General features: G+C 34.1%; 1 protein-coding gene across 9 annotated transcripts in view; it reads left to right on the top strand.

Moving 5' to 3' along the window:
* The window catches only part of LOC118188251 (tyrosine-protein phosphatase Lar-like), a 1,537,039-nt gene that overhangs the window by 1,411,612 nt on the left and 107,773 nt on the right, over nucleotides 1–17,654 (top strand). For 6 of the 9 annotated variants that reach the window (XM_085815767.1, XM_085815772.1, XM_085815769.1 and 3 more), the window contains 4 exons: nucleotides 2,301–2,588; nucleotides 8,018–8,038; nucleotides 15,055–15,155; nucleotides 17,457–17,652. In XM_085815767.1, the coding sequence (XP_085671893.1) occupies nucleotides 2,301–2,588; nucleotides 8,018–8,038; nucleotides 15,055–15,155; nucleotides 17,457–17,652 (606 nt within the window). The remainder of the gene's footprint in view (nucleotides 1–2,300; nucleotides 2,589–8,017; nucleotides 8,039–15,054; nucleotides 15,156–17,456; nucleotides 17,653–17,654) is intronic. The other 3 variants (XM_085815774.1, XM_085815771.1, XM_085815770.1) reach the window with 1 other exon arrangement.

Here is a 17,654-nt window from a genome sequence, read left to right as displayed (position 1 = left end):
GGCTTCGAGTGAAAAATTTCTGCAAATATAAAATCTAACTTTTCATGAGTTTCAATGTGGAAGCATTAAGGAATATATTAGAGTTCAAATTCAATGGAGTTAAATCCTTTTTCAATCTCATGCTCACAAAGTTTAACGTAATTAAGATTTAAAAAACTGAAATCATTTTGGCGATTAATGGTTCCGTATTAGATTAAACAATAGTAATGTTTTAGCTTTTAGCAGCCCATTGGTAATATTAATTGCCCACATCTTGGTGAATTTTGGATTTTTTAAAAGCATAATAAACAGTATTTCTATCCACAGTATTGAAACTATTCGCATAAAATTTAAATCTATTTTGACGAACTCTGCAATCCTAGGTATATGTCTTGGTTCATTACGTAAAAATATAAAGTCACCAGCTTTTTCTAACATTTTGAAAATAATGTAGAATTTTTATTGATTCCGAATTCAAGCCTTTTATCGATTCTGAATTCAACTGCCGGTGCAATTCCTAAGCAAATCAGTTCTCAGTGCTATAATGAACATACGCGTAGAGTCGATTTTGTATCTGATATATGTGTAAGATATAGAGTATGTATAGTAAATTTTTAAACGTTAATTTGTAATATTCCCCTTAATTTACTTTATGTTTTGTTTATTCCTCTTTGTATATTAAAAATAGTTATATAATAAATCTTTCTCAAATACATGATTTCGAAATTAATCCTTGTCATTATTCTCATAATGCTCATCACGCTTATTGATGCATAATAGTCGGAGCGAAGCAAAAGTTTTTATGGAATAATAGATTTACGAAACAAGTAGGAAATTTTTATCTAACAAGTAGGAAAAGTAGAACCATAACTTCGCTATTCTTAATCTATTACCTGTATTGGAATCTACGCACTCTTCAAATGATTGCCCTGTTCTGTCAAGATGTTGTCCGCTGCCTAAATTACTATCATTCATAACTCTGTGAATATGTAAAAGGTAAGCTATTGTTACGAAATCTCCAGGCGCGGTGTTTAGGGTTGCCAGAAAATGGCAAAGGAAGGCAGGGTGTCCAGGGTGTTTGGTGAGAAATCGCCCATTTGGCGACAAAATTGGCGATAGACTCCATAGACGTGTGGATAACCTTCTGGAACGAATTCTTACTGGTTTAGCCCAGAATGTTCTCGAACACAAGCCAAAGGCTATATAAGCCCTGCTGGTACGCGGAGAGTCAGTTAGTGTCTCGTCTAGCGAGTTGATAGGCAGTCAATGAATGCCTAGTCCAGTCAGCTAAGAGTCAGTGAGCGAGTGCCGAGTTGGTCGTCGAGTGCATCAAGAAAGTCCGCGAGTTAGTGCATCGTCGAGCTTCATTATAGAGTGTGCCAAGTTCCGAGAACGACCGAACCGAGCCGGGAGCTGTACTCTAGTGTTTCGAGTGCATTGCGATCACGAGTTATAGCGTGGGGTCTCGAGAGTGTGTAGAGTTCCGAGAATGACCGAACAGAGCCGGGAGCTGTACTCTGGTGCTTTGCCGTGAAGCTGTCTCCACCGTTATAGCCTGATAGCCTGAAAGCTGTGTCGCTGATTGTTTCGGCGTGTTTATAGTAGTTTTTCGACGACTGTAAACGTGTTATTGGAGCTGTCCTGAGTAACACTAGCTAAAAAATTGTCTTTTGATACTTCATCAAGCGTCGTCGTTATACACTCTCAAATCCACGAATCCGTGCGTACTAAGAAAATACGCAACACTATTAATTGGTATATCTGATGCGCAATTGTTTCCGGTTTAGTTCTGTATGTTTCATGCTGCTAGAAGAGTAAAGGAATGCTCAACTGACCACTAACTGTCTTATTCCTGGTACATCCCATTTTTCATCTCCTATTACAAAAACAAACTTTTTATTACATAAATATGTGTTTGCATAAAACTAATTTGTAATACATAAATATTTGATATATATTTTCGATACTGGCTAAAATCATGAATCTACAATTTTTCCCCTTCTGTTTCATGTACATAAAATTCCTTGCTCTTTTTTTTTTTTTTTTTTTTTTTTTTTTTCGTTTAGTTTAGAAATACTACAAGAGAATTATATGGATGAATCTTAACTTGATATTTCTAAATATCCGGCGCATGCTTAACATTTAATTCCGCAATTCTCGTGTCAGCGATTTTGTAGGTCTGTGGTTTAAATGTTTGTTCATATGATATATATTTGCACACGTTTATGTGTATTACGTGTATATATGTATATATATGTATATTACGTGTATGAACCAAAACATGATTATCCATTTTCTAATATATTCTATTCTTTCTTTAGCGCTCCCTCGCCCCCCAAGCAACGTTCAGATTTCGGATGTGACAGCTACTTCGGTACGAATTGCTTGGTCGTACGATATTGGATCAGAGAATATCATCTACTACGTCATTCAGTATAAGCCCAAGCAAACCAACCAAGAATTTAGTGAATTGAGTGGCATCAATACCATGTTTTACACAGTCAGAGACCTCACACCGTATACGGAATACGAATTCTACGTCAGGGCTGTGAATGCTATTGGTCGGGGAGCTCCTAGCTCCCCGGCTGTGGTCACTACTGGTGAAACAGGTGTGTATTGCAGTTTTTTATACCTTCGATTCGTCACTCCTAAGCTGGATTTGAAAACAAAAATGGTTTTTTACCATATTTTTTTCAGATATACAGTTTTTTGTCAGACTTTCCTTTTTAATGAACTAAATTAAAGTGATTCATCTTCCTTAACCAGACTGCTAGGCAGACGGTAATTACTAATTTAAAGATATTTTTTAACTTTGCGCGCTGATTACAGGGTCGTTCTATTGATCTTTCTCAGTCTGATCAGCAGTTTTTAGCTTTCTTATAAATTTATGACTCTTGTTGGGGAGGAAAGAAATGTTATATTGATTTTTCATAAACAAAGATACAAGGGTTATTTATTCTAGTATCGTCCGTTTTGCAATAAAAACTACACAAGTAAAAATATTTTGAAATAGATATTTATTTTCCAAGTTTACCTACAATTATCTATTCGCCTACATAATTTCGTTCTTAGTTTAAACATATGTCGAAACGAAGAGCGAGTTTTTGGAAATCATGCTCATGGCAGTCTATCGCTTTTGTTGATAGTCATGAAATCTTTGGCAATTTCGATAATTTAGAAATCTTAAATCTTGTCTACTTGCTTAAATTTAGACCTCAAATGCCTGTGCCTCAATGCCTAAAATTAGACCTCAATGCTTCACCGTCAGTGATTACAGATGACTGACCAGAGTGAAATTCATTATGGACGTTTTCCCAACATTCGTTGAACAATCTCATTCATTTTCGAAATTTACTCATTGCACTACCAAATTACATTTCACATATCTAGCAGTACGCATCAACTGATTTTATGTTTCTTGTTGTTACGAACCAGATGATTAAATATATGTTAAAAGTTTGCAATCGGGTATCGTTTGATATTTTTAGTGAATATTTTTATGCTAATAATGACCACAAGAAGCAATATTTCCAAAATTGCGGTCATCCAAAACAACGCCAAAAACGCATGCAACACAAACAACAGAAGTGCTCATCTTGTGAGATTTTGGCTATGTCTTATCCTCAGCATCGGATGACTTCGGTACGTACAATCCTTTAATACAATTCACGTAGTGCCGGGATGAATCCTCTTCTTTCTCTTAGTCCTGGTATTTCATTGTTAACGAGCCATTCTATATTCTTAAACTGTTTCACTGTGAAGTGAACAAATTGACGCTGTGATTGCAAACGATGTCTGCTCAAAGAAGTTTGCACACGCATTCATTCTCACGCACGCGCAAAATTTCAAACGGTATTCATAAACGGACCTTGCTTTAAAAATATTCAGTGGATCCCAGTTTTTCGACTTGCATATTTTACAGAATTTCAGAGAAAATGTTTAAAGGTGTTTTAAGAAAACAACTTTTTTTACGTTGAAGCATAATCTTATCATCTTTAAAATATTCATTGTAATTTAAGTCTTCCAGTTCAGTCAGTATTTGCGGCGTATATTTTATTAATACCCGTTCTTCATTATTTCTCCATAAAAATAAATTAAAATTATTGTAACTGAATCCTATTAATGATTTTCAAACTATAGTAGACTTTCGATTAACCTGGCTAATGATGGGGGACGATGTCTGTCTACGGTTAACCTAAAATGCCATTTTAACAGACAACAATTAAAAAGAGAAATAACCCATATTAATATTAATATAAAAATACTATTAACAATTTATAGAGTCACCAGTTTTTTTTCGGAGCAGGAAACGTGAAAAATGTGCAGTGTCCTCTCTGGGATTCTAACTCCGGACCTACACCATGAAGACACACGGTAAGGGGGCCGTACATATCCCAAAGGTCTGCTGGAAAAGAGAATGACCTAGACGCCAAATCTTAGCGGTGACGAATCGTGAACCATTTTTTAGTTCGGGCGCCACTTGTACAGTCGTCAAAATTTTTATTTCAAAGCAGGAGACGTCCAAAATGTGCAATGGCATAGCCGAAATTCGAACGCCGGGCTTTCCAATTTCTAGCCAAGCTTACTTCCTAATTACACCCCAAAGCACACAGTTAGAAGGGAGAAATATCTTATAAATTTACCTGTATTTTTAGGCAGTTTTATTTGGACAAGCCGTTATATTTGTGTGTGTAAATTAAATGGACTTCAAAACAAGGCAAGCACATTTCAAACAGAAAGAACAATGTTTTTATTTAAATTACTGTTGTATATATTTCGATAAGAATCACTAGAAGACAAAAGATTAATGGGTGACACTTGATTTATATTTATAATTTATTTTTAATAATGTTTATATGTCCAAAGATAAGGTACAAATAAAGGAGTACTCTTGTGGCCAATAACAATTCCTATTGTGACATCGCAGCTGTGATCCCACAAATTTTCTCCTTTTTGTTTTCCCTGAAAACAATAAACAAATTTAATTCGTTTTTATACAAGGCCCAATTAATACGCAACCCGATTAATCCAACCTGATAAATCGGGAGTTTACTATATATGCTTTGCACATAAATATCGACGCTTTGAGTTACAAGCTTACTATTATTTCATATTAAAGTGCATATCTCATTTTTGTGCAATAAGAAACAAGCGTCGTTGGAATGACTTTTGATCATGTTTTATAACTCTTTATTCATCATTAAGATTATATCAGGAGAAATAATGTTTCTTTCATGTAGTAACATTTTCAATTATTATGGAAGAATCGGTACAAAGGAAAAATTGTAGCAATGGTAATACTGAATTGTTTAATGAAGTTTGTTTGCTAGACCTTCAAGGCAAACATGAAAATTTGAAACAAGTTGCTTGTGAATTACTTGTCCCTCTTTCTCAAAATAGAACCATTTATTTCTCCCATTTTCTCTTAGTGAGATTAATGTCAAGGATTTAACGTTTTGTTCACCAGTTTCAGTACTAGCATAATTCTGTGGTAATAAATAGATTTTCTAAAATCTTATATCACCTTTGAGAGGAGGTTAGCGCAATTAATAAGCAAAAAAAGATATTGATTATGTTTAATTAATTTAAGGTTGTAAGGAGAGATCTTGCTTTGGCATTTAGGTGATACTCAAATGCGTAAGAGCAACACTCACGCAAATACACGCATTTAGATCCGCACATAAAGCATATTGCTCATAGGCAGTAACAATTTGCAAAACTAATTCAGATGAAATAAACAGACGCACATATGTATAAAATTACATACAAAACAGTCATTTTGCTGTTTTAAGATACATGCGTACGTGCTATTTTTCAGTCCATAATTATTAGCTGATCCTTTGTTTCTAGTGTTAAAACCAGTTTTAATTTAGAATAATAATTCAAGATCAAGTAAATGGGAATGTCACTTTGTCATCATATAGTAGGTCGAGTAAAAATAGCAATATCGCTTTATAAAGTTAAACTTAATTAACTATATGTGGTTAACTTTCTCTTGCCTTGACAAATTTGTGTGTTTACCCAGAATGGAAGTCTACACTTCAAAAATACAGATAAGAAGTAAAACTGAACTAAAATATTTTTTAAAATCTACATTTTATAGTAAAATGCCATTGTTAATTATTGAAACTGCTACACCGCGAAGGAAATACTCAGTAAACTTGAAATTTGTCTGAAAGGTAACACATGCTGGGATATGCCAATGATTACGACAAGCGGCAACACAGGCAATGGTACTTGCAGGCAACAAACAGGTAAAAAGTTATATTGAAATATCGATTTTTTATTCAGAAATCGGGTTTACTCGTTTTTTACGTTAGAGATCATGATGGAGACCGTGTAAGAAGGAACCCATACTATCATGTCTCAGAATTTAAAAGTCCTTACTTAGTGAAACTACAGATTATCATACCAAGCAGTTTCTATTCACGATGGTTGAGATTTGAGTGACATATTATGACAATTTGCAGTCTGTGAATCTGGTAGGGCGCACAGGGAGACATTAGGAATCTCATTGTCCCCATTCACTAATCTATCCGTATCACTTTGCTTGCATGATAAAGACATGTTTGGAGGCACACAGAAAAACGATCATTGGAAGCTTGTATTCTTCGTCGTCATACCACCTCACTATTATGGTTCATAGCATGAGGGGTTCTTGGGTACTCATTCCTTTCACCTCTAATCTCGTTTTTGGTATCGGGACCAGCCATCGTTACATTACTAAGATTTTAATGCTTGTGGCAGTGCCATATCTATGAGACCATCTTACTGTCCTACCTTTCTTCAACAACCACGGATTTGACTTCTACCGTGACCGGCGCGCTTTTAAGATTTCACTCCAATTAAAAGCTCTGATCAATAATTACAGATTGGCATGGCGATGCCCACCAACAATTACGTCAGATGCCCTTATATAATAGCTGCCATATTTGCCATACACGGATACTTGGGGTACAAATTTCTGCTTTCTCTGTACGTCAAAACTACCGAAAATTTTAATCATTTCATCTTTCCTAATCATTTATAATCTATTTGAAAAATAAATATGATTCTACTAACTGCTTTCGTTAATTATGAACAATCTAAATATATAGTATGTAAAATTTAAATATTAGCCACTGGCATCTGCGCGATTTCTGAAACTCAAATATTCAAATACATGTAATACAAACTAGCTTTCAACCTTTAAGTGATTAACTTCAGCTAATATAGATTCTAACTCAGCACACTGACAACTACAAAAATATAGCTCGTCAAATAATTCAATTCAAATAGGCGTCTTAGTAAACAGCTTTACAATTTCTCTCTCTCAACTGCAATTTCGATCGTTATTGAAATTTAACCTAACTTAAATGACTGTTCATGGGACAAATAGAAGGTATGAAAATTAAATTAAAATGAATATAGCGTGTTAACTAATAAAAATTACAAATTCGCAAAGAGGGAATTATTTTCGTTCGTTAAAAACTCTGTATAATATTTACATGGGATTAACGTACGTAATCTTTAATTTAATTAGTCATTTTGTATTAAATAAATGTCAGTGTATTCCTTACTGGGATACTCATGCATTTTTAAATGGCAATGGGGAATGAGAACATGTTGCCGTTCGTCAACATGCAGTCTGGTTTTTGAAGAAGTGCTTCCAAACCTTTTCTGCTTGCCATACATCTAATTATTTTATCAAGCTAATTTATAATTATCACTTCAAGCTAGTTTCATAATTTATTTCTCTGCTTTATTTCCTTGTATCCAGTTATTCTTGAACAATATTGATTAGATAATTCGAATTTTATATTAACTATAAAGCTGAAGTGAAATTTTACATTCTATGAAATTAATAGCATCAATTTTAGATTAGCGATTTTTTGTTTAATGAGAAAAATAGTTTAACTGTTAACTATTTTAAGTAATAAATTAATTAATATTTTTCCGGCAAAACAAATCTTGAAATAGAAAATAATTTTAATAATTCACTGCTTAATATCTCTTTTACTATAGCATCTGACTCTATCCTTTCTTTGTTTCTCTATAGTGGATATCTCTGGATCTAGCAGTAAGTGCTTTTCTAGACTGCTTGTCTTTGTTATTGTTTCTAGACTGCTTGTCTGTAATATTATTTCTAGATTGCTTGTCTTTGTTATTCCTTTCCTGTGTTAGCTTGCTCAGTGTTTATTATTTCTTTAATTGATTACATTTAAAAGTGCATGCTTCAAAGGTTTATATAGTTTATGTATCTTGTATATTACTGTTTTGTCGTGTTTTGATTCAGTGTTTCTTATACACACTGTACGTTTTTTAGCTCTTATCAGTTGTGCGTGGATAACTGATGAAGTAAGGAATATATTTGGGTGCAGATGTAGCGAACAAAGTTCAAACAAGGCCGTTCTCAAAGATTCATCTTTATATGAAAATGATTTGCTCCCTCATTTAACTTATTAGCTTTCTAGAAAGCATTATATATTCCAAAAGCACTTTTTGTTTGCTTAACAACTGTTTCTCGTGTTGTAATTGTGTATGTTTCTCGAACTGAAGTTAGTGACTACTTGTCACTAACTGCAGTTCAGTGTAGTGAAGTACACTTAGTATAACAACATTGATGATGCAGCTGAAGTCAGCTTTAGTGGAATATATTTCGTATAATAGCTTTGATAATGTCGTTGTAATGGGGTTTAGTGGAATAACTGCAACATAGCAATTCTGATGTCTACTGCTGGAATAGAAGAGTTTATATAGTGCAGCTGGAATGTATTTTAGCTAAATAAACGTGACATAACAAACTAATGATACAAAGAAATCTTGTATTTGCAGTTATAATCACGTTTAATGGAATTAATTAAAGTAAATGACAATAACGGTGCAGCTTGCTGGATGTTAGTATGTAATTTCGCCCCTAATTCATTCTGTCCAATGAAATGCTCTGGTCCGAAAATGAATCTATGAAATGAGTACGAAGTTGAATAGCATAGACCAGATCTCCATAAGAAGTTCCTTTACGAAAATAGACCTTCTGAAACTTTTGTTACTTAATAAATGTATGTAATATTATTAAACTGTTAATCTATTATGCCAAGATGTAATAGGTGATAGAAAATTTAAAAAATAAAGAAAGAAAGAATAGTTAGTAGAGTATTAAGGAAAAATTCTACAGAAATATTTTCTTCGTTTATCGATTGGAAAACATGAATTTGCTATAGAATTTCTTTTCTAAATAATAAAAAAAATCGATAAAATAATTTAAAGAAATTGAATTGTCTTGTTGACACGTGCTAAGTAAACCAGATAATACAATAAGTTGTTTTGTTTCTTTGATTATTGTAAATCACTTGAGAGCTATCTGCCGAATGAAAAGGATGCCTTATTGGAGGACTTTCTAATGGAAACCGGCTCGTATACACGTTGGGAAAAACCACGAAAATGCTCATGCGGCCAACCCGTTCGCCAGGATTCGAACCCTGGACCGAACTACTAGTGTTCGGCTACTTTACCCTGTAACTGCTAGCGGGCTTTAAATGTAGGAAGAATGAATAAATATCAGAGGAAAATATAGATTGCTTAAATACTGCGCGATTATCTAAGTCTGTGAAGATCTACCTAGTTCGGATAAACGAGCAGCTAATATAAATTGTCCCTAAGCGGAAAGTGTCTCCTAGTGCCTAATTGCTTAACGTGTGACCATGCTTTCTGTTATGAGAAGTGTTTGTTTTGGAGCGTTCTGTCATTCCTTGAAGTTTCGTCCAGTAGATTTGAAACACCCTGTAAATACTTGTTATTTTTTGGTTTTTTGTGTTGAAGAAATTACAGTTTAATCTCACAATTTCTTTTTAGACAAAATATTGAATACAATATGAATTTTTTATTCATATAGCCGCCTCATAGGTGTTTTTAAAGACTTCTTCTTATTCAATATTTGAAGGACCTGAAAATTTATCTTAGAAATCGTTCCATATTCTCCGACTTCATTTCATTTTGGACAGCCCTTAAAATGTCATTATGACTTAACATTTAGCGTCCAACATTTATTTACATCAATATTTTACTACACACACTGATCAATGAATTAGAAACTTTTGAGCTTTTCATCTGAATGCGTGCTAGGGATGAAGTATGCAAACTTTTTTATGATGTGGATTATATGTGGTTAGAATGCTAGTATAAATAAGGTGTAAGAGTGCTTTTCACGATGAATGAAGTAAAATAGGAAAAACGACAGATCTTTCACTATTTGAAAAAGGGCTTATTGTTGGTCCCCATTTAGCAGGCGGGTTCGATTTCGAAGACAGCAAATCTCACCGGGTGCTCAAAAGCAGCCATATCAAAGGTTTTCAGAAGTTGGACTGCGGTTCGAGCATAGTTTTCCAAGAAAGTGATCGGCATCATGTCCGACGAATTGTACGGCAGAACAAGGAGTCTTCTGTGCTTCAACTGACACAGATCGTCAACCAAGGATCTTCTAAACAGATTTCAGCACAAACCAGAGAATTGCAGGGGATGGGAATGCATAGTCAGGTACCTGTGAGAAAACCATTCATTTCTGCCCAAAATTCAAGAATTCGTTTGCAGTGATGTCGGGAAAGAAGATACTGGACGTCTGAGGATTTAAAACGGGTAATGTGATCGGTTGAATCACGCTATACCTTATTTTGTAGTGATGGAAGACGTCGAATTTGGCGAGAATCCCATGAAACCATTAATCTGTCTTGCCTTACTTGCACTGTGTAAGAATCTGGTGGAAGTATCATGATATGGGGCATGTTCCGTTGGCATGGAAGTATTGTCCTGGTCTTCTTGGAGGGTAAACAAACAGCCATGAAATACGTAGATATACTGGCAGATCAAGTGCACCTTGAAATGTTGCATTTTTATCCTGATAGCGATGGATACTTACTTCATAAATGATAATGCAACTACACATCGTGCCAGAAGTGTTCAGAATTCGTTCGCGAAACATCAAGCTGACTTCCAACACCTTTCCTCGCCACCGCATAGCCCAAATCTTAACCCCATAGAAAATACATGGGATATGCTGGAAAGACGCATCCGACAGCTATATCCTCTTCCGTCTAATTTACAAGAGAAGTTTCTAATTTGCAAGATCTAAAAAGCTGCATAGCCAGTGCAATGGTTATGCACTGGCTATGCAGTAAAATCCTCTCTGGATGTAAATGCACTCCAGAAGCATGTAAACGTAAAGCCCAAATGAATCAGAGTAGTTATCCGTGCAAAAGGTGGTCCAATAAAATACTGATCTTGGTTTTCTAATTCATTGGGCAGTGTGTGTATTTTCAAAACTATTCTATTGAACTAAATGAAACCTCATTTTATACGTACTACTTGGGGATGACCTTATACTGAAGAGTTTAAGTAATTGAAATCTGCATAGTCGATGTTCAAATATATATCAAAATGTAGAATTTTTTTATGATTGTTTTATTTTTAGAAGAGTTTATATAATAGGATAAAAATAATTTTAGTAAGGTTAGAATTGTATAAGATATGTACGAATATGCTATCATTCTTTTGAACTCAGACTGAAGTGAACGAAAATTTATTCAATGAATGGTAATGAAATGGCTGAATGTTAATTATTTTTTATTGTTATTATTATTTATTACAGCAGTAAGAATGAATGTTTACATTGTATTGACAATGGATGAATGCTTTTTAAAAATGTGAAAAAAAAAAGTTATCTTTAGCAAAGCTACTCTGAAATACCTTTTCCTAGCTTTCAGAACAGAAATCCAAAAAAGCAAAATGTTCACTAGCCGAGCGGTAAAGTCGCTGAATACTGATAATTCGGTCCGGCGTTCGAATTTCATTGAAAGGGTATTTTCGTGGTTTCCCCCATGTGTAACGTGCATACGAGCCAGTTTCCCTTAGAAAGTCCTCCACGAAGGCATCCCTTTCCTTAGGCAGATAGCCTTCGTGTGAGTTGTCGTAATCAGCTAATCGTAACCTTAAAAATTATAAAAGGAAATGAAATATGTAATCTAGTATTTATAGAAATGTATTTAATACAATTATACTATTTTATTTTAAATCAAGTTCAGATGCGTATTTCTCCATTTGTATAAACTCAATAGCAAGAAAGATTTCGAAGTATTTTAGACAATCTCTCTTTATTATAAATTCGTTTTGTTATGCAGGCTTCGCATAAAGTATTTCAACATAAAACAATTATCATATAATTTAAGTTCCTATAAACATTATCAAACCTTCTTCCCTGTATGTAGCTTATTAATTCGTATTTTTTGTTGTTTTATTAAAAACTAGAACTCTTAAATATAAAAAATATATATAAAATAGATGAGAAAAGATTTTCTAATTATAAAAATGAAGCGTAAAAAACAAAGTATCCTGAGAAAAAAGTAAAACCTTTAAGAAAATAATTGCCACACGTTTTGTCCAGAACTACGACCTTTAAATTTTCGCATTTACATTTTTCTTCAATAACATCATTTTTCTGATTATGCTTTATTAAACGAAGTGGAATTTTTAATTATGTTTCTTATTATTTTTTAGTTTTTTCCGCATTGATTCACCTCATTTAAGCGATGTTTTTATTTAAACCTTTCAAGTAATTCAAAGCAATTCAAATTTAGTTTTTATCGAATTCTTAAGATATAAATTATTAAAATAAAATGAAAGTGAGCGTAATTCACATGTGGTTCATTTTGCGCAAAGTTTAATCTTCTTGAAATTATTCTCACGCTCTAATGTTTTGTAAATAATATATATATATTTCTACCTTTCGAAATTAGGTCGAATGTGAACTGTTTTTATTCGAACAGGATTCTCTACAGTTTAACCCCGTGCTTATATTTTTTCATTGTAGACAAATCCTGTTCCTTGCTCTTTATATTTGTTTTCCTCTAAGGTAACTGAGCTAAATATTTACTTTTTCGTGCATTTTTTAACCTTTTTCGGATCTTACTATAGCATAACTATTACAGTAGACGGTTTAAGAAAAAGTGGTAAATATTACGGTATAGTTTTGAAGAAGATCTATATGTTATGAGTTTAAATGTATCTTCTTTCCAAGATAAGAACTCTCTGACCACCATAGCGATCTCTTCCAGTAATATACTGAGGAGTGACATCGCGTGCCAATTTCTCACCAGATTAGTGGGCTTCTAGAATAACTGCTTCTGATATTGATGTTGAGTTGAAGTTGTACAGTAAAAATGTGAAACTATCTAAAATCGGTTAAGTATCAACTTCCAGAATATGCCTAACAAACAGATATTTCTCAAATAGAAATAAATGCGTTGCGAAGTGTCGCGAATAACCCAATGGTAAGGTTGAAGGAAATGAATCCTTCTTAAGACTATTTACTATAAAATGGAAAAAAAGTTATACTTAATTCTCCCTAGTTCTGCGTAGTGCCACAATAAAAAGGGCTACCATTTTTCACGTGCGATTATTTTATTTTTGTAGTAGCTACTGAAATATTGTTGATTATATAAAATAATTTAACAAGGTAAACACATTTCACCACAGAAGTTCATGATCTCTGACGGACATCATGATTGCATCTTTTCCACACGAATAACTTGTTAATCAAATAATAATGTTGGCAATATATATTGCGATGAAACCATTATGCTTAAATACTGTTTAGTTTTGGTAAATATGGAGAAGACACGATACTTTCACATTGAACCTTGCTTTACGACAACACAAGATGAAAGTTACAGAAGGCACGGCGCATTTTGTTGAATGCAAAAAATATTCCGAGAACACAATCACAGGCTCACATTCTGAGATTACATGAAAGTGTGGTGAAGTCATGGTAATTTAATGCTGATTCTTGGTCGATGACAACACGAGGCTACGGAAAAATGGCACGAAGCTTTTTCTATTTGCTAGCACCGCGTGTTAGACCATTCGTGCATAAAAAAGTTTTTCGCAAATCGAAATCACAGAATCACATACTAAAGTTTATTTGGTGTTATTTTCTTCTGCTTTTAGATAGTTTTACGACCGAAAGCCTCAGCCATTGGCGAGATTTTCAACATGGGAAGAGCGAGGCCGAAGCCCAGAAGAGACAAACAGTCCAGCTTGATCAAGTCAGATCTGGCAACAGAAAATCGAGATAATCGTCTGTTTTGCTAAGCAGCTAGTTTATAATGGCTTCGTTATCTAGCATTTGCTGAATCATTGCTCATGCGTGGTTACCTTCAATTCTTCAAACAACTGTACTTGTTTTGAAATCCATCTATACTATTGATGAGAAGTAGTGGAGTCATCGGTCACTCTATTTATAATTCAAAATGAATGCCTTCAACTTCCTAAATATTCTTCTCTGAGAATAATCATCTAATTATTTTCTAGTGGCCATTTGGTTTTCTACCGTATACACTGAAACTCACTAAATATATAAAGATCATGCTGACGCTTTGAAATCTGGAAAGAGTTTTTGAAATTTCACTTTTATCGGTAATGCGCTGTTACGTTATCTATTATATCACGATTCCAAACTCTGAATACAAACCAGCTTTCAGCTACAGACCTGTAGTCAGGCAAATTGCCATTTATTGTTTCGTTAAAGTTTGAGTGCGTTCGTTACCTTTAAAAAGAGTGTTTTTCTTAAGTTTTGCAGCTAGTTTGTAAGTTATTCTACAACTGTGTGGCAGTTGGAATATTAATTCAAAACTTTAAGCAATTTATTTTCCACTGTTAATAAAAGTTTAAAGTGAAGAATAATTTGCTTAACTTTGCGAATTGCTAAGGAAACTAATTCTAATAAATAATTATATTCATATTATCTTCTTAATATTTAAATTAATTTTATATTTCATGGCATAGTGAAACTTAGAAAATAAACTTATAATATAGATAATAAGTCCACCGAAAATATGCGCTTGAATTGTGTTAGTTTTCAAAACTAGAAAATTCTGTGTATTTATGATTTACATGATACTTTTTTTATATGTATGATAGCTGTCTATATAGTCTATTAGTTTAGAGTGCATTAACTAAGCGTGTTTTTTTCTACTTTGTAAATGTAAATCAGTCTTCATTTTCGTGTAGCATCTAGTGTTTTATTTGAAAGGTTATTTTTCTTTGCAGAACCTGGAAGCGCTCCGCGGAATGTGCAGGCGACACCACTGAGTTCTAGTACAGTTGTAGTTCAATGGGATCCACCAAAAGAACCTAATGGGCAAGTTACTGTAAGTTTGATGTGTTATTTAAATATTGTTTATTGCGGATAATATAAATTCTGTTTCGTTGAGAACTATTTATTTATTCGCTATCAGAAACATTTGTGCAAGCCTAAGACTTATTTTCGAAATGGTAGCTATGAATTCAAAAAAATGAGTAATACTACCGACATTTGATTATGTATATGAAAGAATTTTTTAAAAAAGTTTTTTTTAATTCTTCATGGATAGCATGAAAACAAAAATACAAGAGATCCTTCAGACTGTGAAATAATCATAATTTTTGAAAGGTGAAAATAATTTTTAAAAGACTGATTCCTTCAGTAAAAAATATGTAAAGAGAGCATCATAATAATGGAAAAATAGATGAATTTGGAATGATTATTATATATTTATTATCTGTAATATGTTCATTATTTATTTAATTACATATATATGTAGCGACAGCTATTTGTACTCTGCTATATACAATATACATATACAAGGTGTGACACAAAAAAAGACACTGGTCCAATAAATCATTGTACTTACAGAATCAGTTCTCCGTGACATTATCAACTTCAAAGTACTTCCATTCAGCATTCACACACTTCTGCAGTCGGTGCTGATGTTGCTGGTAACAGTTCTGGAACGAGGTTTTTGGAAGGCCCTTCAGGAGATTCTCTGTTTTCGCCTGAACCTCTTCAGCTGAGGTATAATAGGTTCCCTTTAAGTAAGATTTAATTTTAGGAAATAAAAACGCCGCATGGAACCAAATCAGGTGAATAAGGAGGATGCACCATCACAGTAATATTTTTGCTGGTCAGAAACTGCGTGACAGATAGGTCCGTGTGAGCGGATGCAGTAGTATTGATTAACAGTCTGACCATTTGAAACCCATTCAATCATGATGAACGTGCTGAGCGCCCAAGGGGGCACCCAGCATGTTCATCATCTTCCACACTGTCCCTTCTCCCTGAAAACCGCTTATACCATTCAAACACACGAGCATGAGACAAAGTTTCAACCGCAATACTCGGTTAACATTTGAAATGTTTCCTCCGTGGCTGATTTTTTAAGTTTCATAAGAAACTTGATGTTGATTCCCTGTTCGGTTTTTACATTAGACATTTTTCCGCCAGAATGCAGTTACACGTGTTCACTCAATGACGCAGTACTCCCCACTGCCTTGGTCGGTTAAGTCGAAACTGGCCGCATGAATAGAGGTGTGTGGAATGATGTCACCAAAACAGATGCTGCCAACTCCACTCTGTTTTTAAGCTACACACTTTGTCCTTTTTTTGTGTGTCACACCTCATATACACACACCGACAGCTATGCACAAGGTAATTGTTATTGAAAGCCCATTTTCAAAGTGCTGTAGAAAACGAACCACTGGTCGGAATGACTTGAATATATAAAAAGCAATTTGTTGGGCAAAAGAAAAATGATAGTTCAAAATTTTATCGATAGATGAAGCTGTACTTATCATGCGCACTACATATTAGACTTACGGAGTAAATGCAGTTCCCCGTTATTCTGCGTCTGAGAAGCTGGTTATGATTCTGTCAGTGAAAGGTCAGGTTTTACTTGTGTAGGCATTTTTGCAATAACGGTTACTGTGCTTCACCTTCCCTGAAGAAGTGCAGGACTTCAGTGGGTGTAAGATACAGTTTTTGTCCCATGCCTGTCACGGGTCTAGCGGATTATAAATTCGAAGAGACCGGTTCATTTGACATGAGATCTTAAGATCTCATGTCAAATCTAGTAGTAGATGCTTCGTTATCAAGAAAGGAACTTAACAAAATTGTTAAGAACTCATTTAATAATTAGAAAGTCAAAATTAGTCAATCAGTATGATGTGTTCAAAGTTTAGATACGTGTAAATGTGCTTTACATGATGCTTACTTTTACGTGATGTCTTTGATTGCGAGGCTTTGGCAAACAGGTTTAGAGTTAGTTTAGAAATCAAACAACAAAAATCAGCGTTATATTTGTAAATTTTCGCAGAGTTTGCAAATGTAACTTTGATTATAACGCTGATAGAATTTGAAAGTATAACGCTGATAGAATTTGAAAATATAATGCTGATTATTTGAAAATATAACGCTGTGAAAATTTGCAAGTATAACGCTGATTTTTGTTATGTGACTTCTAAACTAATACTTGTTCGTCGTGTTATTTAGATTTAGAGTTATCTCTGAATCTGTGAGGCTATAGGCTGTACAAATTCTTCTAAGCTGAGCACATGCACATGTAGTAACTGTGGTTCTTTATGCAGATCCACTGTTAGGTGCAAAGTGAGAGTATTCCAAATTATTTTTTTTTCAGGGTTATAAGGTTTATTACACTACAAGGCCACACTTACCGACGCAGGCATGGCACAGTCAAATTGTGGACAACAATCAACTGACAACAATCAGCGACTTGCAAACTCATTCCATTTATACAATACGTGTCCAGGCATTCACCAGTAGAGGGCCTGGACCACTGTCTCCTCCAATCCGGATGAAAACTCAGCTAGGAGGT

This window comes from Stegodyphus dumicola, chromosome 4 (assembly GCF_044657685.1).
Source record: "Stegodyphus dumicola isolate Sdum_Otavi_A_Nest chromosome 4, ASM4465768v1".
Taxonomy (NCBI): Eukaryota; Metazoa; Arthropoda; class Arachnida; order Araneae; family Eresidae; genus Stegodyphus; species Stegodyphus dumicola.
The sequence above is the reverse complement of the archived record's forward strand: the minus strand, read 5'-3'. Positions and strand labels throughout refer to the sequence as shown.